Source organism: Chaetodon auriga, chromosome 6 (assembly GCF_051107435.1).
Source record: "Chaetodon auriga isolate fChaAug3 chromosome 6, fChaAug3.hap1, whole genome shotgun sequence".
Classification (NCBI taxonomy): Eukaryota; Metazoa; Chordata; class Actinopteri; order Chaetodontiformes; family Chaetodontidae; genus Chaetodon; species Chaetodon auriga.
In genome coordinates, this window is record NC_135079.1 from 20,313,247 (window position 1) to 20,331,358 (window position 18,112).

At 43.1% G+C, this 18,112-nt stretch overlaps 3 protein-coding genes across 4 annotated transcripts; 1 reads left to right on the forward strand and 2 right to left on the reverse strand.

Annotated features, from left to right (window-relative positions):
• Positions 1-3,590: 3,590 nt before the first annotated feature.
• Positions 3,591-10,465, reverse strand: LOC143322623 (uncharacterized). Its single transcript, XM_076733933.1, has 6 exons — positions 10,282-10,465; positions 8,482-8,589; positions 8,047-8,186; positions 7,723-7,819; positions 6,608-6,732; positions 3,591-5,684 (listed from the first exon to the last, which is right to left on the reverse strand). Exons 1-6 carry the CDS (start codon positions 10,364-10,366, stop codon positions 5,508-5,510), a joined length of 732 nt encoding a protein of 243 aa, XP_076590048.1. The 5' UTR covers positions 10,367-10,465; the 3' UTR covers positions 3,591-5,507.
• Positions 10,466-10,906: 441 nt separating this feature from the next.
• spata2l (spermatogenesis associated 2-like) lies at positions 10,907-15,283 on the forward strand. Of its 2 annotated transcripts, none has more exons than XM_076734116.1 (4): positions 10,907-11,040; positions 12,199-12,565; positions 12,710-13,003; positions 13,601-15,283. In XM_076734116.1, the coding sequence occupies exons 2-4, from the start codon at positions 12,212-12,214 to the stop codon at positions 14,609-14,611; spliced, it is 1,659 nt and encodes a 552-aa protein (XP_076590231.1). In that variant the 5' UTR covers positions 10,907-11,040; positions 12,199-12,211; the 3' UTR covers positions 14,612-15,283. The 2 variants fall into 2 exon arrangements, with proteins under 2 accessions (XP_076590231.1, XP_076590232.1); XM_076734117.1 differs by having other exon boundaries at positions 10,927-11,023; positions 13,601-15,221.
• A 167-nt stretch (positions 15,284-15,450) lies between these two features.
• On the reverse strand, positions 15,451-18,024 carry pdf (peptide deformylase, mitochondrial). The gene is made up of 3 exons (XM_076734118.1): positions 17,911-18,024; positions 16,202-16,866; positions 15,451-16,003 (listed from the first exon to the last, which is right to left on the reverse strand). Exons 2-3 carry the CDS (start codon positions 16,815-16,817, stop codon positions 15,846-15,848), a joined length of 774 nt encoding a protein of 257 aa, XP_076590233.1. The 5' UTR covers positions 16,818-16,866; positions 17,911-18,024; the 3' UTR covers positions 15,451-15,845.
• Between the last annotated feature and the right edge of the window lie 88 nt (positions 18,025-18,112).

Sequence of the window (18,112 nt, forward strand, 5' to 3'; positions counted from 1 at the left end):
CTGAACATCACCACCTATCAGCACTCAGTAGACCTTTTTTTTTTTTTACATCTCGACTTGTCAAAGTAAGAAAAGTGTAGGTGTTAACTCATAACATTAACAGTGGCGCTGTTGTATTCAAATGCCTCTGTAAGCCATGACTGAGACGAAGAGCCGTCATGAGCTGTTGTCACACTTTGGCCCAAAGCCACTTTACAAAACCACATTTTGAACCAATTAGTTTATAATTGAGTTTCTCTGTGTGACATGCTGCCATACGTCTCTGTTTATGAGTGAGTTCTACTGCAGTGTCAGTGATGGTGTGTCCTGTTAGTGTGGTGGGACACACCCTGGCGGAGATAGCGTGACTTGAGCGTTCTGACTCCGTGGTTCCCTGACCTCAACGCTGGCCGCTGATGTGACACAAGCCTCTGGAGTGTGTAAGCCTATATCAATAATTTCCAGCGGAACAAGCATGAAGGCAGCTGTTATCAAATAGATGTCCCCCTTTTCCACAATGCTGTGACTCCTAGTGACTCTCCAGGCCTGGGAAAGGTGATATCTCACTAGGGACCACACACACAAGCACACACACACATTCTCTTGCCTTCATGGCTGTTTTGCCTCTTTAAGTAAACTAGCGTCTGCCATTCGGCCTGTGTGACTGCATCCTGCGGTGTCTCGAGTCAATATGTGGTGTGTGGCTTTTTCAGAGACTGAAAGCTGCAACACTGCTTTGGTGAAGTCTCGCTGCTCTCTCACGAAAGGCAGAGCACCATACTGCCAAGATCAAGGCTCGTTTTTCCATCTGGTTCAAACTCTTAATCCCCCTCGTCTCAGCCACTCCAGTTTTTAATCAAAAGCAGAGGATGAATTTGACACCCACCTCTCAACTGAGCTGCTCTTCCTCCCTTATTGTCATCATCTCCTTGTTCTCATCAGGTACAAGGCAGGACTAAACCATCAACAGACATCTGCATCCCTTTTCACCGACTGTCTCTTCAGTCATTGTGTCAAAAATAATGTCCATGTGTTCACTCTGATCTGTGTCTGTGCAATCCCAGTTATCCCAGTCCTTTATTTAAACAGGTACTCTCACTGAGATCAGGATTTGTGTTAAAAAAAAATTAAACATATAAAGCATGGACACACACACTTTATGACACACATTATAAATTTTTAAGTAAGTACAATCTGTTCAAATGTCAAAAAGAAATAAGACAATGTAACTTCATATTTTTTGGAGATCATTCCATTTGTATGCAACATAGTGTTTGAGACCACTTTTGCTAAGTTCAGTGTGAACAACAGGTACAGCTAATATTAAAATTCCTGGAGACCTGACATTGTATCTACTGTCTAACTGCAGCCAGAGAACAGAAGTAACACGCTGCTCCTTTCTGTTTGTTAAAGAGGACCATCCCACTTTTTCGTATAAGATACAATATAGTGAGACATGTACCAACTGTGATGAAGAACACTGTGATATATGGAGTCAAGAGGCTTTAAGATGAAGGCAGGAGCATGCATATATATACCATGTCACCATAATCAAGTGCAGGCAGAATTGTAGCTTTTACAAGGGTCTTTCAACTAGAAGAAAAACCTGTTTTGTCCCCCCACAAAATTTAGTATTTGTAACGTTCAGCAGTTTCAATTTCAGAGCCCTGAAGGGTTTGGATACGGGCAGTAGGCAGGCTACTCTTAGGTGACCTAGAGAATAGCATACACTCCATTTTGTCAGAATTTTAAACAAGCTTATGTTTGATCTGAGATCTGAAATGTATCAGAAGCAGACAGTAGATTTGCAATGGTCAGAGTAAGAGATGAGCCAGTAACATAGTGTCATCTGCATAAAAATGTACATAACCATGTGGGTGGCAGAGATGATATTGTTTAGATATATAGAGTGGTCGTCTAATGATCAGAAGGTCAGTGGATCGATCCCTGGCCCCTGCAGTCTACATATCGAAGTATCCTTGAGCACTGAAGCCGAAATTGCTCCTGATGCTGTGTTATCGATGTGCAACTGTGCGTGTGAAGGGTTTGCTGTTCATGATTAGCAGGTGGCACATAGCCACCAGTGAACAGCCGTGTGTGTGAATGGGTGAATGCTGACTAGTGTTGTAAGTAAGTAAGTCTGAGACAGTTAATTCTGCTGGTGCCTGTCAGTCGGCTGATTGGTAGTTTTGGCTGGCTTCCGTGCTACGTCTCTGACAGTAAGAGCTTTGGAAATATTCGGGGAGAACCAAGGATTAGAAAGGTGTTTTACTCTAGAATCTCTATAGGGAGCATGTTTATTAGATACGTTGTTAAAATTTTTCATAAAAATAATTCACTGCTAGGTCGGAGTTGGAGAAAAACTTTTAAAGGTCATATATATAGATTATTTAGTCAGGTGGTTTTTCTAGACTGACAATATTTCTAACAAATGCAATTGGACAGTGGACACTCATGTCTTGAGCAAAAGCTGCACCTGTGGTGTACTGAAGTAGCTTATTTGTTAACATAAGCTCTAACCTGGTTGATTTAAAAGGAATGGTTTTGTGATGTTGCGTAGCACTGACCTGAAAAAAAAAAAAAATTCAACATCATGGTGGCACTAGAAGAAAAGTCAGAGGATCAACAAAGTTCATGTAAAACACAAGATATTTCAGTCAAAGTGGCGGACAGACTAACATCTCCAGATGGTTCATAGCAAAGAAAGATCATAATTCCACCACATGACTTTTTTTGTACTGCTCTCCTGCTCCGACATCAAATCCAGTGTTAAAACCCAACTTTCACTCTTTTCCTTTAATCTCTTCACCCACATTTCCCTGAGTGATCTTTAGTTTATTTAGTCTTGTTTAGAGGACTGTGGCCTCTTAAACAAAAGCCAGTTTTCTTTTCCTATTAGAGTGAGATGAGTCACGGTCAGAGAGTGAACATGGCCGTTTGTGTGGGTGTGTTTGACCTTTTCTGCCCTTTTCAGGCAGATAGAAAGGGAGGGAGAGAAAGGAGGAGCTGAAGAGGAAAGGAAAGTGGGGCCCAATGGCCTCTTAGTTGCCCTTTAATTATAATTTGGCCTAATTGAGCTGTCAGCCGACGAGTTCAAAGCAAAACTGTGACTGATTACCCCCCCACAACAATTACTCTCTCTTTCTTCAGTCATTCTTCTAATCCAATGCCAGTTATCCTTGTACCTAGGGATCAAAGGTAACTCAGAGCTTTAGCACACATCTTTATTCGCATGACAAATTTGCATTTTTGTTGTGGAAGCATGCAGCCTGTATGTTACCAGGACAGTATACAAGACAACAATGCCCTCTCTGATAATGCAGTCTGCTGTGGCCTCCAAACTTCTGTTCAGTTTATCTAAGGGACATGCTGGCCCAAATAATGCATTGAACATGAATGGGCCTATAGGGGGCCGGTGTTTGTCCTTGTGAACAGGACAGAGTCACGCTACGGGCCTGTCAACGTGTCAAACGTGGCCTGCCCCAAAGAGCAGCTTCTAGTACTTGCTCGTACTCGCAATGTCCCCATATAGACATGTAACTTTGCCCTTGACATTGTTAAAAAGACAAATTTTCCTGGTAAATACTGAAATAAATACACAGGATCCATAATGTAGAACGTATCTTGTTTATTGTTTATTTGTAAGCAAAACACTGCACATTTAAGCTTAAATTTTGACATAATCAAAGCTCTACAAAGAGGCTAAAATGGGCCGAGCCATGCTGGGTAACCTTTGTATCCACATCAGCCATAATCAGTCAGGTTCTGACATTTTCGTAATCACACCATGTCAATGAGACTTGCTATTCAGAGCAATGGTCTTGATCCCTAGGAGGCCAGTATGCTTCAAACAAAGTGCTTGTATGATCGTATAACTTCCCCCCACACCTATCTGACATCTGAATTTTGAGTGCTGCGTTTTTGGAACTTTTCAAAACTGACAATCTTACAATCACAGCCACGTTACACAGCGGTTGGCAAGGTGTGAGCGAGGAGTCGGACTCTCTTTTATAATTCTTTTGCACATCTATTTTGACATGTTGCAGGCCTTTAAGGAGTCAGTATGCTTTAACAACAGATTGTCTGAAATGGTGTGCGGAGGTGACAAAAGAACGCAGGATTTGAATTTTTCTCTTCTTCAGAGTTCTTGTAGAGAGATTGGGAGGCTGCGGGATGCAGCCAGTGGAGAAAATGAATGCAGGCTTTTTGTATAAACACATTTCTCTTTAGTTGTGTCAGGTGACGTATCTTACGAATTTGTTTCAAGCATACTGAAACCAAACAGGGTACCAGGATGTGGAATGAATTCACTTCTCGTGCTTTTACCTCACATCATTTCCCTAACATTTCATTGTCCCTAACACAGACGATTGTGAACGTCTGTTTCCTGTCAGGTCCTTAACATCTCAAATCTTTTCAAGACTGCAACGTTTAAGGAATCAAAAATGTAAGGTGCTCAACACATAAGTTCCCTACCAGCTACATTCCTGGTGTCTCAAAGTCCTAAACATCTCAGGTGTTTGGTCAGGTGTAAAGAGCTGCATTGCCTCCACTCTTCAACCATGTTGCACATATAAATTTTAGGTCAGGATGTTAAAGGTACCCTATGGAGTTGTCCTGAAATCACAGTTACGCATACGTTCAGTGCTTCCTTGAGGCCACACCACAGGTTTAGTGCCACTTCATTACACATTTGCAAAGTCAATTGTTCGTCAAAGTCTTAAAAACCTGAATTATTTACATACAGAATATGTTCGCTAGCTAGCGATCTTCTTCTTCTTCTTTGCTTTTTGCTCATTTTGCACATTGCTACATTTTTTGACAACTACTGCCACCAACTGTCAATCAGTGGAGTAGCGCGAATGTTGCACGTCTGTCCTCTTGTGTACGCTAATATGGAACAAAACAGGCATCCACTCATCTAAGCATGACTCCATATTTCCACAGGGTACCTTTGAGTCCAGGTTTGTCAATACATATGACCAGTTGTTAAAATGTCAGTAGGGATCTTAGCTCATTTGGCTATATCCAGTCAAAAATCCCTCCCTCTGCCACCAGTCTTCACCTGCTCTGTCCAGCGGTTTCATTTATACCAATTATATTTAGCAGATCCACAGACAAATTACTGTGTTATATTGGGCATCATGTCTTTCCAGTGATGTAGAAGACAGAACACAACTGTGTGATATTTGGACAGAAGCAGGCAACGATGAGAAAGTGAGAATTACAAATCCTCTGTGTTTTTTTTTTTTTTTTTTTTTTTTTTAACAGACCAATCACACAACAGCACATGCAGAGAAAACATTAGTTAATAATCTGAAAACAGAAAGCAGAATATACAGTATTAGATGAAACAACAGCCAGTTCACATGAAGTGGTGCATGAATGGGGTTCAGAGTTGTGGGAGAAGGAAACAAATGAACCAAAGACACTATAAATGTGTTTCTGGAGTGTTCAGTAACAGTAGGAGCAGAAGTATAGATGTGTCCATGTGACAACAAGGTAGGGCTGGAGGAAGGTTTCCAAGTCTAAAGGTTCCTCTCCAGAAGGACAGTTTTTAAGTCTGCAGGGCAGTTGACGGTGAAGACGACGTGAGAGGTGTTTCGTCTTTCCACAAGGGTGGCAACAGCCTCACCCAGGTCCAGGTGGTTCAGGTAACCAGGTGCCATGCGCTCTGGAGTGCCTACACCTGTGTTGATCTTCACCTGCCAGGACCAATCAATAAAGGAAGACAGAGATTGAGAGAGGAGGTAGGACACATGCAAGAGAAGGTTAGAAAGCCAAAAGGAAAGAATGACATGAAGGATGGAAGGAGAGACGATTGAATGGAAAGAATGAAGGACGCCATGGAGCTGCAGAAGAAGTGACTGGTTCTTCATCAGTTCATCTGTCACTGTGTGAGTCTGACCTCTGCTCAGAAAACACTTTAACAGTGATACTTGCACAAGGTGTTGTACCTTAAATGACAATAATAAATCATTCAGGTTTATTTTAACTTTAGTATTATGTTTGTAGTTTTGGCCATTGCTTACAATAACAAATTACAGTAAGAAAATGCTGAGAGGTGGGGAAACAGAAACATTACTAAAATAGTTATCCAACAGGAAACCAGTGTAGTCAGACTGACTACACTGGTTTCACTGATCTGACAGGTTGTAGACAAGCCAACAGGTTATCCAGATTATCTAAACTATATATGAAAGTGAGGACACCTGAAATCTTCAACTCCTATTCCAAAAAGTTGGGATGCCGTGTAAAGCATAAATTAAAACAGAATGTAATCATTTGCAGATTCACTGTGTTTAGCATCAACAGTTCTTGATACTTGATACTATCACCTGTTACCAATCAACCTGTTTACCTGTGGAATGTTCCAAACACATGTTTTTGGAGCATTCCACAACTTTCTCAGTCTTAGAGCTGCTCCTGTCCCAAACCAGAATGAACTAGATGAGTGCAGATCTCTACCAGGCCTTCTCCCTCCCAGACAAAGAAGAGTTTTATGCATGCTGAGCTGGGTAGAACTAAAGGAACAGGTCTGAGGCTACGAGACTGAGGCCAGATAGAAATCCTATATCAGCTTCAGTTCTTTGTTAAGTCGTGCTGTGTAATCCCATTAAAGTCTCACCTGGTTGAGTTTGCAGGGCATCTCGGGGTACTCCTCTCGTAGTACCTGGCAGAAGGCCAGGGTGCTGGCAGCTCCCACTGTCAGGAAGCCCGTACCAGGCATCAGCAACTTCTCCCCTGCTCCTCCTGTGGCACAGAGCAGCAGAGGGTATAGAAGTACATAAACACACACGAGCTGTCACTTGTTACTGCTTTTTCATTGCAGCTAGGTGCTGGACTAGAGGTTGAGGTGACTATAGACTGCAACAGGTAAATGAAAGAAATCTTCTTTACAAACTAAGAAACACTCTTGTTCTTCTTCTTTTTCTTCTTCTTCTTCTTCCTCTTCTTCTTTTTTGAGAAAATGGTAAACAAACTGACTGTAATTTATGTTGCTATATGTGTATCTGGAAATTGGGAGACTCGGTTATGCTTGTTTGCTTCAGAGGTGCCAATTAGTAGAGTATGTACACAAGGCGAAATACTTTCTGAATTCTCCCCTATTAAGTGTCAAATTGCTGACCGCTATTGTATTAAAGGAAAACAACAGTTTGGAGACCTTTGATGCCTCTATGTTCATCCTTATCTTTATCTTGTTTTTAATGTTACATACATTACATATACTGCGTGTGTGTGTTTGTGTGTGTGTACACACACACACAAACACACACACACACATATATACATATATAGATATAGATAGATATAGATACGTTTATACTACGACTACTACTAATAATAATAATGATCGAGATATTTATACTCTTGATGGATTAAGTGATTTAGTGTTATATGAAAGGAGTAGAATTATTACAGATTACTACAGTTCACCCCGGCCCTAACGCACTATTTAGCATCTTTCAGCTCATTGTTTTGGTTTTTCGCCCTCAGCTTTTACTGTTTTGATTCAGTCTCACCATCCTCATCAACCTCATTTCCAGCAGCAGCAGGCATCCCCTTTCAGTGAAGAAGTTCTGATAAACTCACTGCACAATACTGTACAAATGTTGAAACCAAACAGCATGTCAGTTCTGTCCTCTCAGTGTTACTCACATGCAGACAAGCACCTCCCACACCACATTACATACATTTCTGACAGAGGCTGAGTAATTAGTAGAAATAAATGGCTGAAGTCACCTGTTATGAAGGTATAGGTAGAGTTGGGGTCGTCCCTCACCAAGGGGAAGAAGGCCTTCCATGCTACAAACGTACTGAAGAGTAATGTCTCAATTACCTGGAGAGTTGATGGAAGATGAGATATGAAATAATCAGACAAGAATCAGAATCTCATTACTGTAAAGGAGGAAAAGCCTCTGCAACAACGTTCATTACTGCCACCACTAAAACTATTAAAAGTGATAAAAAATACACTTACTTGAAAGCAAAGAAAATTCTAATATTTAATCAAAAGTCTCATTTACTGGTCTAACTGATGACTTCTCTATGTGTGTGTCTGCTCACCCAGTGCAGGTCTTTCAGAGACTGGGTGTGAGGAGGTCCCCCCTGCCACCAACTGAAGCCCAGAGAGGAGATGACGTCCGTCACCTTGCCCACTGCCTTCAGCAGGGCCTGCTTTGCCTGCTCTGCTCCCTCCTCTGACCCTGGAACAGAGAATAAAATTCAGGAGGGGCAGAAAACCTCTCAAACCAGCATTTTAGACCAATATCTGTGGCTATAGTTAGACTAATATGAGGCTTTAAAGGTTCTGATAGCTTTTGCTTGAAGCTGCTGTCTTTTGCCAGTATAATTTGGAGGATGGTTCATAGTAATTTTGGACAAATTTGAAATTATAAGCCCACTGTCTGACAGAAACTTCCCACTGTATCCACACCTCTCTTAGACAAGCTTGAGAAGACACTGGAGCTTCAAATACTGTCAAGTAGAAACCAGACTTACCCACATTACCCACTATAGTGGTGAGGTTATCCTTTGTGGTGGGAGAGACGAATGATCGGAGTCTCTCCAGGCGGCTGCTGTCCCTGGAGATCACTGCAACTCTGAAACCTACACACACACACACACACACACACACACACACACACACACACACACAAAGTTGTGCTTCCATCACTTCAGAGGACATTACATTGACTTCCATTCATTCCCTTGAGACTTACCCTGACCATAACCACTGCCCTCCAAACCCTAATATTCAATGGTTTATGTTATGGGGACTTGGGTTTGTCCCCATAAGGAAGGAGAGTTCCCACAATGTAAACAGATTTGTTTACACACACCCCCACACCACATACAAACAGCACACATCACTACATTAATCTGCAGTCCAGACAAACAAAACCAGCACCTTTAACACATATACAGTACGACTAATCCCTCTCACATGAAAATGAACATTCACTAATAGGCCAGCGTTGTCTTAATCTGTTTATCAAGGTCATCAGAAAGATAAATGTGACAGAGCAGCAGATGGTAAATTTCTGCTCTGTTCAAAGCTACGCATGCAATCAAATCCAAAGCCGGTGTACTCTCATCACAGCATCCTGCACTGCCTCCATCACTGGTTCAGAGTGCGGAGGCAGCAGAGCACAACAGATAACCCAAATAGATTTCAGCAATCAAAAACGAAATTACACTCCACCACCTCCAACTTTAAAATATCATTTTTTAAAAAGACGTTCACAGGATGTAGTGCTGAGTCTGACATCAGTTCATGTCAGTGTGTATGGGACTTGTTAATCAAAGCACCAAAAATCCCAAATATCATCAAATCAAAAGCACAAGTGGTAATCAGCTCACAGCACACGTTAAAACACAGCTGTTTACACTTTTCAAAGGTTAGTGTTTTGCTGTGTAAGATACTTAACCTTTACCAATGTTCCTATTAAATGTATCCTCAGTGTTTATTGAGTTAGACAAATCACGTTGTTCACACAGCATGGACATGTCTCATACATGTTCTGTAACTGTTGTCCAAAGGATTCTCTGAAGACACATCTTGCTCATATTGAAAGACATGAATTCAAATCCAAGCGTTTTAATGACTGTGCTATTATGTCGAATGGCACATCCATGTCGCCTGTAGTTCAGAATTGATTCTCTGTGATTCGGCATGAAATTATCATCTTGACTAGAGATTCAATTAAACTTGTGAAACCATCAAATCTTTTATTTCACACTATTCTGAATAATGATTGCAGACGAGTATTGTGCTGTGACCAGTTGTTGGATCGCTGTACGCGCAGCCAAAACCAATTCTGATGCGCTTTGAATGTTTTCCTGCAGGAAGTAACATCCAAGCCGGAACATTACAGACAAGAATATACAGCACGGTGTTATATGACTGATTATTAGATCTGTCAGTGGGACGCTTGGAGATAAACGCGAAAATTAACATAGTTACGCACGCAGACGCACTCTCAACACCGGATTAATAAACAGTCATTTCACAATTCAAAGACAGAAAAAACTCATGAAGCACTAAAATAGACATAAAACACTCATAAAATGTTTGCTCAGCAGTTTATCGTTATGGAATTCACTCAGACACACACACAGACACCTGTGCGTAAAACTGCTCAAACAGCATCCACATTAATGTGGATATCAGCATTAACATGGAAAATGCAGTATCTCCCTCTACTTGAAAGGGTACACAAAGAATATTTCCTATAAATGTACTCTTAGCGGAACAAAAGGGTTCTCTTTGGGACCCCAATTGGCCCCTGGCCAGCTTACCTTTGTCCAGCAGTGCTTTAACAATCCCAGAGCCCACTGTCCCCGCTCCTCCCAGAGCTAACACAACCCTGTCCGAGTTTGACATGCTGGCTGCAGCTGCACAGGCCTGCTGAAGGATGGAGGATGACACCCTGAGTACGCTGGAAGTGAAGCTGCTGACTTGTGCGGAGCATCTTGGCCAACCCAGGATGATTTAAACTAAACTCAGGGGCCACAGTTCCGCCCTTCGACCAGTGTCACTGAAGCCACGCCCGCAGGTCAGCAACAGAGTCTCACCCCAGAACTGTGTGTGTGTGTGTGCGTGTGTGTGCGCGTGTTTACTCGCTGATTAAACCTAACTGTAACTACAAGGCTACTGGTTCATGGAAGCAGTTGAAGTAGAGCGCTTAATGATCAAATGCTGCCCTCTAGTGGATGAACGCCGTCGAGAATATAAGTCGGCAAAACTCAAAAGGACATTTAACACCGTTAAACACCGTTAACAGTTTCTGTCTATTTTTCTTTAATCAGGTTTTCTTAGTAGTTTGGATCCAGCATTTTCAGTTGGAAGTCATCTGTCCACTGCAGGACTCCTCCTCCCGGTCCGCCCCGGTACCCCTACCACGCGCACCCGTCTGGAGCTGGGAAAATCCGTGCCACGTGACAATGTTTACTTTACTCTGAACAATCAAGCAGCAATCAGCTGCAAGCCGACTACTGTGTGGCCGGAAATGTTTTACGCGATTCGCTGACAAACATCTGAGTAAGTGCCGGACACAGGTGAGTTTGTGTGTCTGTATATTTTGATCAAACTCTCAGCTGTAGCTACGAGGTAACGTTAGCTTAGCTCTGACACAAGAAATTTCCTCTTGGACTGAGATGTCATTCATAATTCTACAAATTTAAAACTACCTTGCATGTTGGTAAAAGATCGTGTCGGCTAATCCCCGAATTACAACGTTTTCTAAATCAACGAGAGTCGCCCTTCAAATCGGCGTATGTCCAAGACAACATGAAACTCTTCATTAGCTTCGAAATTCTAACTTTTCTGAGGAAATCAACTGTTACTTCCTGGGTCTTTCCCCACAGACTAAGCACTGTGGCTGGCGGTGAAGAGCAGTCTGGGCCAGTTCTGAAAATTGGCTCTTCTTTCGCTGGTGTTATGTATGTTAACCGAATTGAAGACCAGCGACCACATTTCAGAAAACTTATGGTATTGGTATTTTATAACACATTTGCTGAAGTTTTGTTTTTTGTTTTTGTTTTTTTATAGGCAAGAAAGGTTTTAATGAGCACATATTAATGAGACGCTGGGTGTGAAGTTCTCGTAATTAAAACAAACCAAAATGAAAGTTACAGGCAAACTAGCAAAACTAGCTAGTCAGTGAGGAAACGGGTTAAGCTAATGCTAACGTCACAGTGAGTTGCAGAGGACCGTCTCTTTTTGTCACAGATGCGTTGACGCACGAGCAGCCACTTTATGACTGCTAGCACGTTTAATGTTATGGTCAACACGTCGGTGTGTTCACTACGACAGAAGTGTGTGAAATTATTTTTTTCTTTCACTTTGGCCAAAGTGTCACAAGTTTCACTTTCGGTTATAAATGTATTTGAACGTAATATATGTACTATTTGCAGTAGCTATAGGAACTAATACGTAATATTTCCAGTGTTCTCAGTTTCCTCAGTTGTGTAGTACATCTATATATACCTTTAGGTACATTGTATTTCTCCTGTTGCTGGAAATTTTGTCTAAATGTTATTTAAATATAAGTGTCCCACTGACTTTGTATTTAAGAAAAGATGGATCTACTTAAGAGGGAAAGCTGTGCAATAAATGAATGGATTAAATATCCATTCTGCAGTATGTATTATCAAGGGAGAACAAGTGCCATAGTTCCACCCTTCATCTCAATGTCCTGTTTGTCTCCTTCTCAGCTGAAGGAAAGAGATGAGTGCCTCCAGGCAGAAGGCCACAGATCTCGTGGTCGCCTATGATCGCAGCCTGGAGCAGCAGATCGTGGGACGAGGCTCCAACCTGGTGTGTCGAGATGAGGAGCTGTGGAAGCAGGTGGAGGGGCTGCTGAGGGACGCAGATGCTCAGGAGACGCACTGCCTGGGTCTGGATCCACTGAGGGTGATGGAGGAGTCGCTCAAAGCCGCAGCGTCAACAGCAGCGGCCGGCGCTGGGCGAGTCAAGGCCAGAGGAGGCCTTCAAGGCCTGGCTAAGGCTTTCGAGGTTGTGGAGCAAGCGGCCTTGAACCTCTACCTCGGGCCCTGGAGGGAAGAGTACAAAGTCGTCAAGGTTAGCTGACAAAGCTGGAATAATGGAGCCGTTTATTATTATCATCTTTATTTATCTCACCTTTAGATATATATTGGTGAAAACCTGATATATTTCTCCATTTGTGCTTTATTGGTTTTCATGTTCTTCTCTTTTGCCTCCCAGATGTATTCCGGTATGTTCACCCACTACATCAAACCAGTGCTGTCGATGCCACAGATTGAGAAACTGTTCGGCCTGCTCGGGTACCAGCCCACCTCGTCTCGGCACGAGCAGCTTCGTCTCCAGGGACCCCGAGTCAGTCCTGCGTCCCTGGACGACCTCCTCCGCTTGTCTTGTGCCTTCTTTCTTGCCCGCTGTGAGTGTCGCCTCCTTCTCACAGCTCTGGGGAAGCACGTTGGTGAGGCCCAGTGGGAGCTGAGTGTGGTGAGGGAGAGGCAGAAAGGAAACAGTCTACAGGTATGTGTGCCTGGCATTTGGCAAACCAATGAACCAGTCCACCATTTGGCCAATTGGGCTCATATTTTTTGGGAAGCACTTGAACATCCATAGCCACCTGTGCATCATGCCCTTTGTGCTGGGCACCACACAGATGGGCAAAGACAATTTCAAGCTAGGAAAATCTGCTTGCTTAGCCTTCTTAGAGGGGATCTTTGATGTAGTAGACTGCAGCAATGCATCATCTATCCCAAATCCCTCGCTGCAGTTTGACACCTGATGCAGTTCCATCCAAACCTGAGAGTCAGATTTACTGAATAGAACTCCTAATATTGTATTTGTCTTATCAATGGGCTCATAAAGTGTGTTTATTTCAGATAGAAATCTTTGTGACATCACCTTTAAAGGATTCTGTACATTGCTAAGATGCCTCTGGTACCAACCTTTACCTCCTGTGTATTGTTTGAAATACTCAGCCTTAAGTGACACTCATTGCCGTCGTTCCATACCTCAAATAATCCCCGAATGTTTGAGACGCACTGAACAAAGCATCAACTTGATCAAATCGTAGTGAGTGAATTTGAACTGTTGAGGATTCATTGTCATTAATCTCGACAGGTTGCCCTCGACAACACCAAGAAGATGCTGGAAGTCACCCAGCCGCTGATGAAGCCGTTTGATGGAGACATGGAGGAGGATCTATACACAGATGAGCAGGTTAATGGGGGGCTGAGGGGCACGGTTGTCAATGATGACGAGATTCCCCGCTCATTAACCTGGGTGACTCCAAGCAGTGCATCACCCTCTGCCGTCAAAACACACAACAACCGAGTGACACCCTTGTCCCCCTCATCCAGCTCTCTGTCCTTCCGAGAGGACGTGCACATCTCTACACTCAACTGCCAGCTGACAAAGACGTCTCCACCGGAGGCAGACACTACCAGAAGTTCCTCAGCCAGCATGAAGAAAGACAGACGTCCCTGCGAAGAGTCTGACAAGGCAGACTCACAGTCACGCAGTCCACAGGCAGAAGCAGTGGGCTTTTGCAACAGTGGGGCTGAAGCCAAACACTTTTGCAGCTGTCTCCAATCTCCTCATCTTTGTCTCAGCCTCTGTATTCAATGCAACACCATGCACAACATCTCATGTGCCTTGCTTCAGCAGTGCTACATGGAGAGCCACCGTGTGGCATTACCCGACCACATGGCCGAAGAATTGAGAGCAGTGTCACCACTGGAAGGAAGCCTCAGAGCGAGTGGTAGGAGTGCATCGCCGGTTCCCGCCACTGCAGCCCTGTCCTCCTTAGGCCTGGACGATGACCCTAAATCAATCATTACATCTCTTCATCCAATAACCTACCACGAGTGTTGTGACCTCGCCCAGCTGGACCCTCAGGTCCTATGTCTCAGCTGCAGTGTCTTCCACTCTGACTCCTGCAGGGAAAAAGACCACTGCCAAACTCACCACAAGATCAAGCCACTGGGAGTGTGCTCCTGTGGGAGGCAGTGCTCCAGAAAGCCTCTGGTTCTCTGCAGGTATTGTGGAAATGAGTATTGTAGGGATTGTTGGTACAGAAGTCCGGTTGAATGCATATGTGGCAAAACTTTTGACCAGTCATCCTCTGTGTGATTTCTATTGGAAAAGTGTTGCTCTGATGAGGCACAGCTAGCAAAATCACAGTGCCTTAAATCTGCGTACTGGAGAGGGATTTCCTGTTTTGAAAATCAAGTACAAAAAAATCTGAAAATCAAATGTTGCCTTGACACAGTGTTCCAGTTTTTCTACTCTGGTCGTCTTTCTGAAACTTGCATTGCTCTGTCAGTTACTCGGTCAGTGGCCATATTTACCTTTGCCAACATTTTTCAAATAATGTGTATTGTTGAGACTTGAAGTTGTGATTACATTTGTCTGCTCCTGTCACTCAAATGTCATTTGGAAGCTTGTTTTCATCTGTATTTGTTGCCTGCACAGACTGGAGTAAAAAGGGTCAATATGCCACTTGTCTGCGTTCAATGTGTTTTCGTAATTCATGAGTAAATTGCTTTGGTGACAGTTAGAGGGATGTACCTATAGCTTTGAAGAAGTACCTGGAGGATCAGTTATCACATTAAATATGTGATAACTGAGGACTCTGGCACCAAGTCATAGGTACTCAAAAAATGTGTAAAATGATTAATGGATTATCAAATTTGAGCATTTTTTGATGTATTTATATGATGATGGCATAACTGAATTGGTTCAAACACTTTTATAAGCACATAAGGTCAAATTTTGAATAAAATATTGATATCTATAAACTTGAAAATCACCTAAATTTGGTGGTGTGTGTGCTTTCATTGGATGGATCAAATCCAAATCTGATCAATTGCTCTTTGGCCCAAGGTCAAACTATCCACTGAACTTCACTTATAATACATTTAATGTTTTGAAAATATCTTAAACTGCAAAACAATGACATACAAAATGAGTATGATTAACATTTTAATAACACAAAACAAGTAATTTATTGAGAAAATGGCTAAAACCCTTTGATCCACGAGCACTTCCCCCTAATTTGCTCACTAGTACCGCAATTGCATTTTTTGGTGTGATGGTGCCAGATAAAGACCAGACAACAAATCAGCTTCTTCATGCACCAAACAGACCCGTGGTCCACAGAACAGGTCTCTCTTAGCTTGAACTTAAAGGTGATGCACTGACAGATCACAGCTTTTGGATCACAGAAACACACCGCAGCGATCTTGATATTAAGCGCTTGTGTCACAAAGTTTCAGCAGCACAATGTAGGTTGATCAGAGATGGCTGTGGAGCAGAGCTTCAGTCAGTTCTTATGTGAATGTCTGAGGTCTGTCGTGAAGATCTTCTATTCATTGTATGCCTGCCAGTTGATGTTGATGAAGGTCTTGCTGTCCATGCGGTCGATGTAGAGGACCCCGTCCAGGTGGTCCATCTCGTGCTGGAGGATACGAGCAGGCCAGCCACTGGCCTGCCACGAGACAGCTTCACCCTTCTCATTCAGACCTGCAGAGGAACGAGAAAGATAAACAGGAATGCATTAGCAAGCAAAATGTACTCCATTTTAAAACTTTTTTTTCTGTTTTGGATGAATCACAAAGGCAATTTCGATTCCATGTGTTCTGTTTTTTATGGCCTGAACAGACAAAAGCTGACAGGCGCTGCTGTATAGAAAACACAGGACTGAGCTGTAAACATGCATACCAGACACTTCCACAGACAGGAAGCGTGGAACTGTGGCAGAGAAGCCCGTGATGCTCTCACAGGCCTCCTGGAAGAGCACAGTCTGTCCATCCATGATCCTCAGCTGGGGGTTGACAAAGATCCTCAGAGGCTGGACAGAAAGACCGCGGACCTCCCTCGATTCAGGTGAACTCTCCTCCAGCATCTTTTGGGTATATTCCAGGGCAAGGATGCGAAGCGGCACCCCAATCTGAGGCGCGCTCAGTCCCACACAGTCAAGTTTCCGCATCACTTTCACCATAGTGCTGATGACCTGTTGGATCTCAGGGCCTGTTACAGCTGCGTGGTCAACAGCTGCCGCATGTGAACGCAGAACCGGGTCCCCGACCTGACACACATGACAGTATGGAGGACTGGGACGGGACATGAGCTTGTGTTTCATGTAGTGAAGGTAGGAGCGCACTTTGACGTTGCTGGAATAAGAGTGACTGCAGGGTACAGACGAGTGGGATGTGATATGTGAAGTCACTGGTATTAAGTTCAAGACCCCAGCACTGCAGTGAGGCGCTTTGGATGCACAAAGTCTGAACCCCATCCTGGAGAGCTGAAGCAGAGATGCGCATGGTTTTGTGTTCATGGTGGAGCCTCAGCTGGGACGTCACACGTTAGTATAGTGACGCACACTGCTGTAAGAAAATCATAGAAAAGAACATTTAGTTAGTGTAAGTTTAACCGTGAACATGATGTCACAATTTGAGATTTTATAAGTTACTGCTTTGGTGACAATAAGGCATATTTGTCCAAGGCTAATATAGTGCTAAGTTGATGCACTATATGTCCAAAAGTTTGCAGACAGACACCCAGATGTGAATATCTAACTCATTCCAAAACAAGGGGCTTTAACCTGCTGCCATAACACTGCTATGTGATGTTGGAAGCTGGCTACAGGGATTTGCTCCCATTCAACCCCAACATGGGTGTTGACGATAAGCTCTGGCTCACATTCGGCACTCCAGTTCCCAAAGGATGTGGTTGAGGTCAGAGCTCTGTGCAGGCTCGTCAAGCTCTTCCACATTAAACCGGGACAACCTGTTCTGCATGTACAGTGGCATTGCAATGTCAGAGGGCCTTCTCCAAACTGTTGAGACAAAGTTGGAAGGACACGATTGTCTCAAGTACTGTGGCATTACGGCTTCCCTTTGAATGTAACGTTTGTGTTCCTCCATCAAGGTATACTGTGGTTTTGTTTTAGTAAAATAAGTGCTTTTTTGTACATTACCATAATTAATGATTACCTTAAAGCCACTGTGTTTGGAATTGGAATCTAATTATAGCATCTTTCAAATTACTCTGTTGGCATAGCGTTGGAAAAACTGTCACACCTCCACTGCAGTAACTTCTAATTATAATCACTGGGGGGCGCAATTTTCAAAGAACTTCGATTGGCGTATTAACATGAACATTTTAGTCATTTTATCAGGTATAATCTTATCTATATGTCATAGTCGGTGAAAGTGGTAATCATAAAAATGTGTGTGCCTACTCCGTCAGCGTCAAACACCGCCGACGGAGTAGGCAGGTGACACATAACATGCGCCCCCATTCAACAGCTACCACAAGCTATAAAGCTAGGTCGTTAGCACGTTGCTGTAATTCTATTTGGAATATGCTATAAATGCTTCTAACTAAGCGTAATATTTGCACTTAAAGACGATGCATATCTCAGTTACCTCACACCAATTTGTACACTTCCATGCTCACTGAAAAGAACGACATATTCAGGCTACAGGGTGAAAAGAAAAGGGTAAGAGACGTTCACGGCTTCGTCCAAGTACTTCCGTGTCAATACTTCACACGAAACTTCATAATAAAAGTCTACACGTTTTAACCCATATCACAGTTCCGCAAGAAACCTTTATTTTGACAACACCC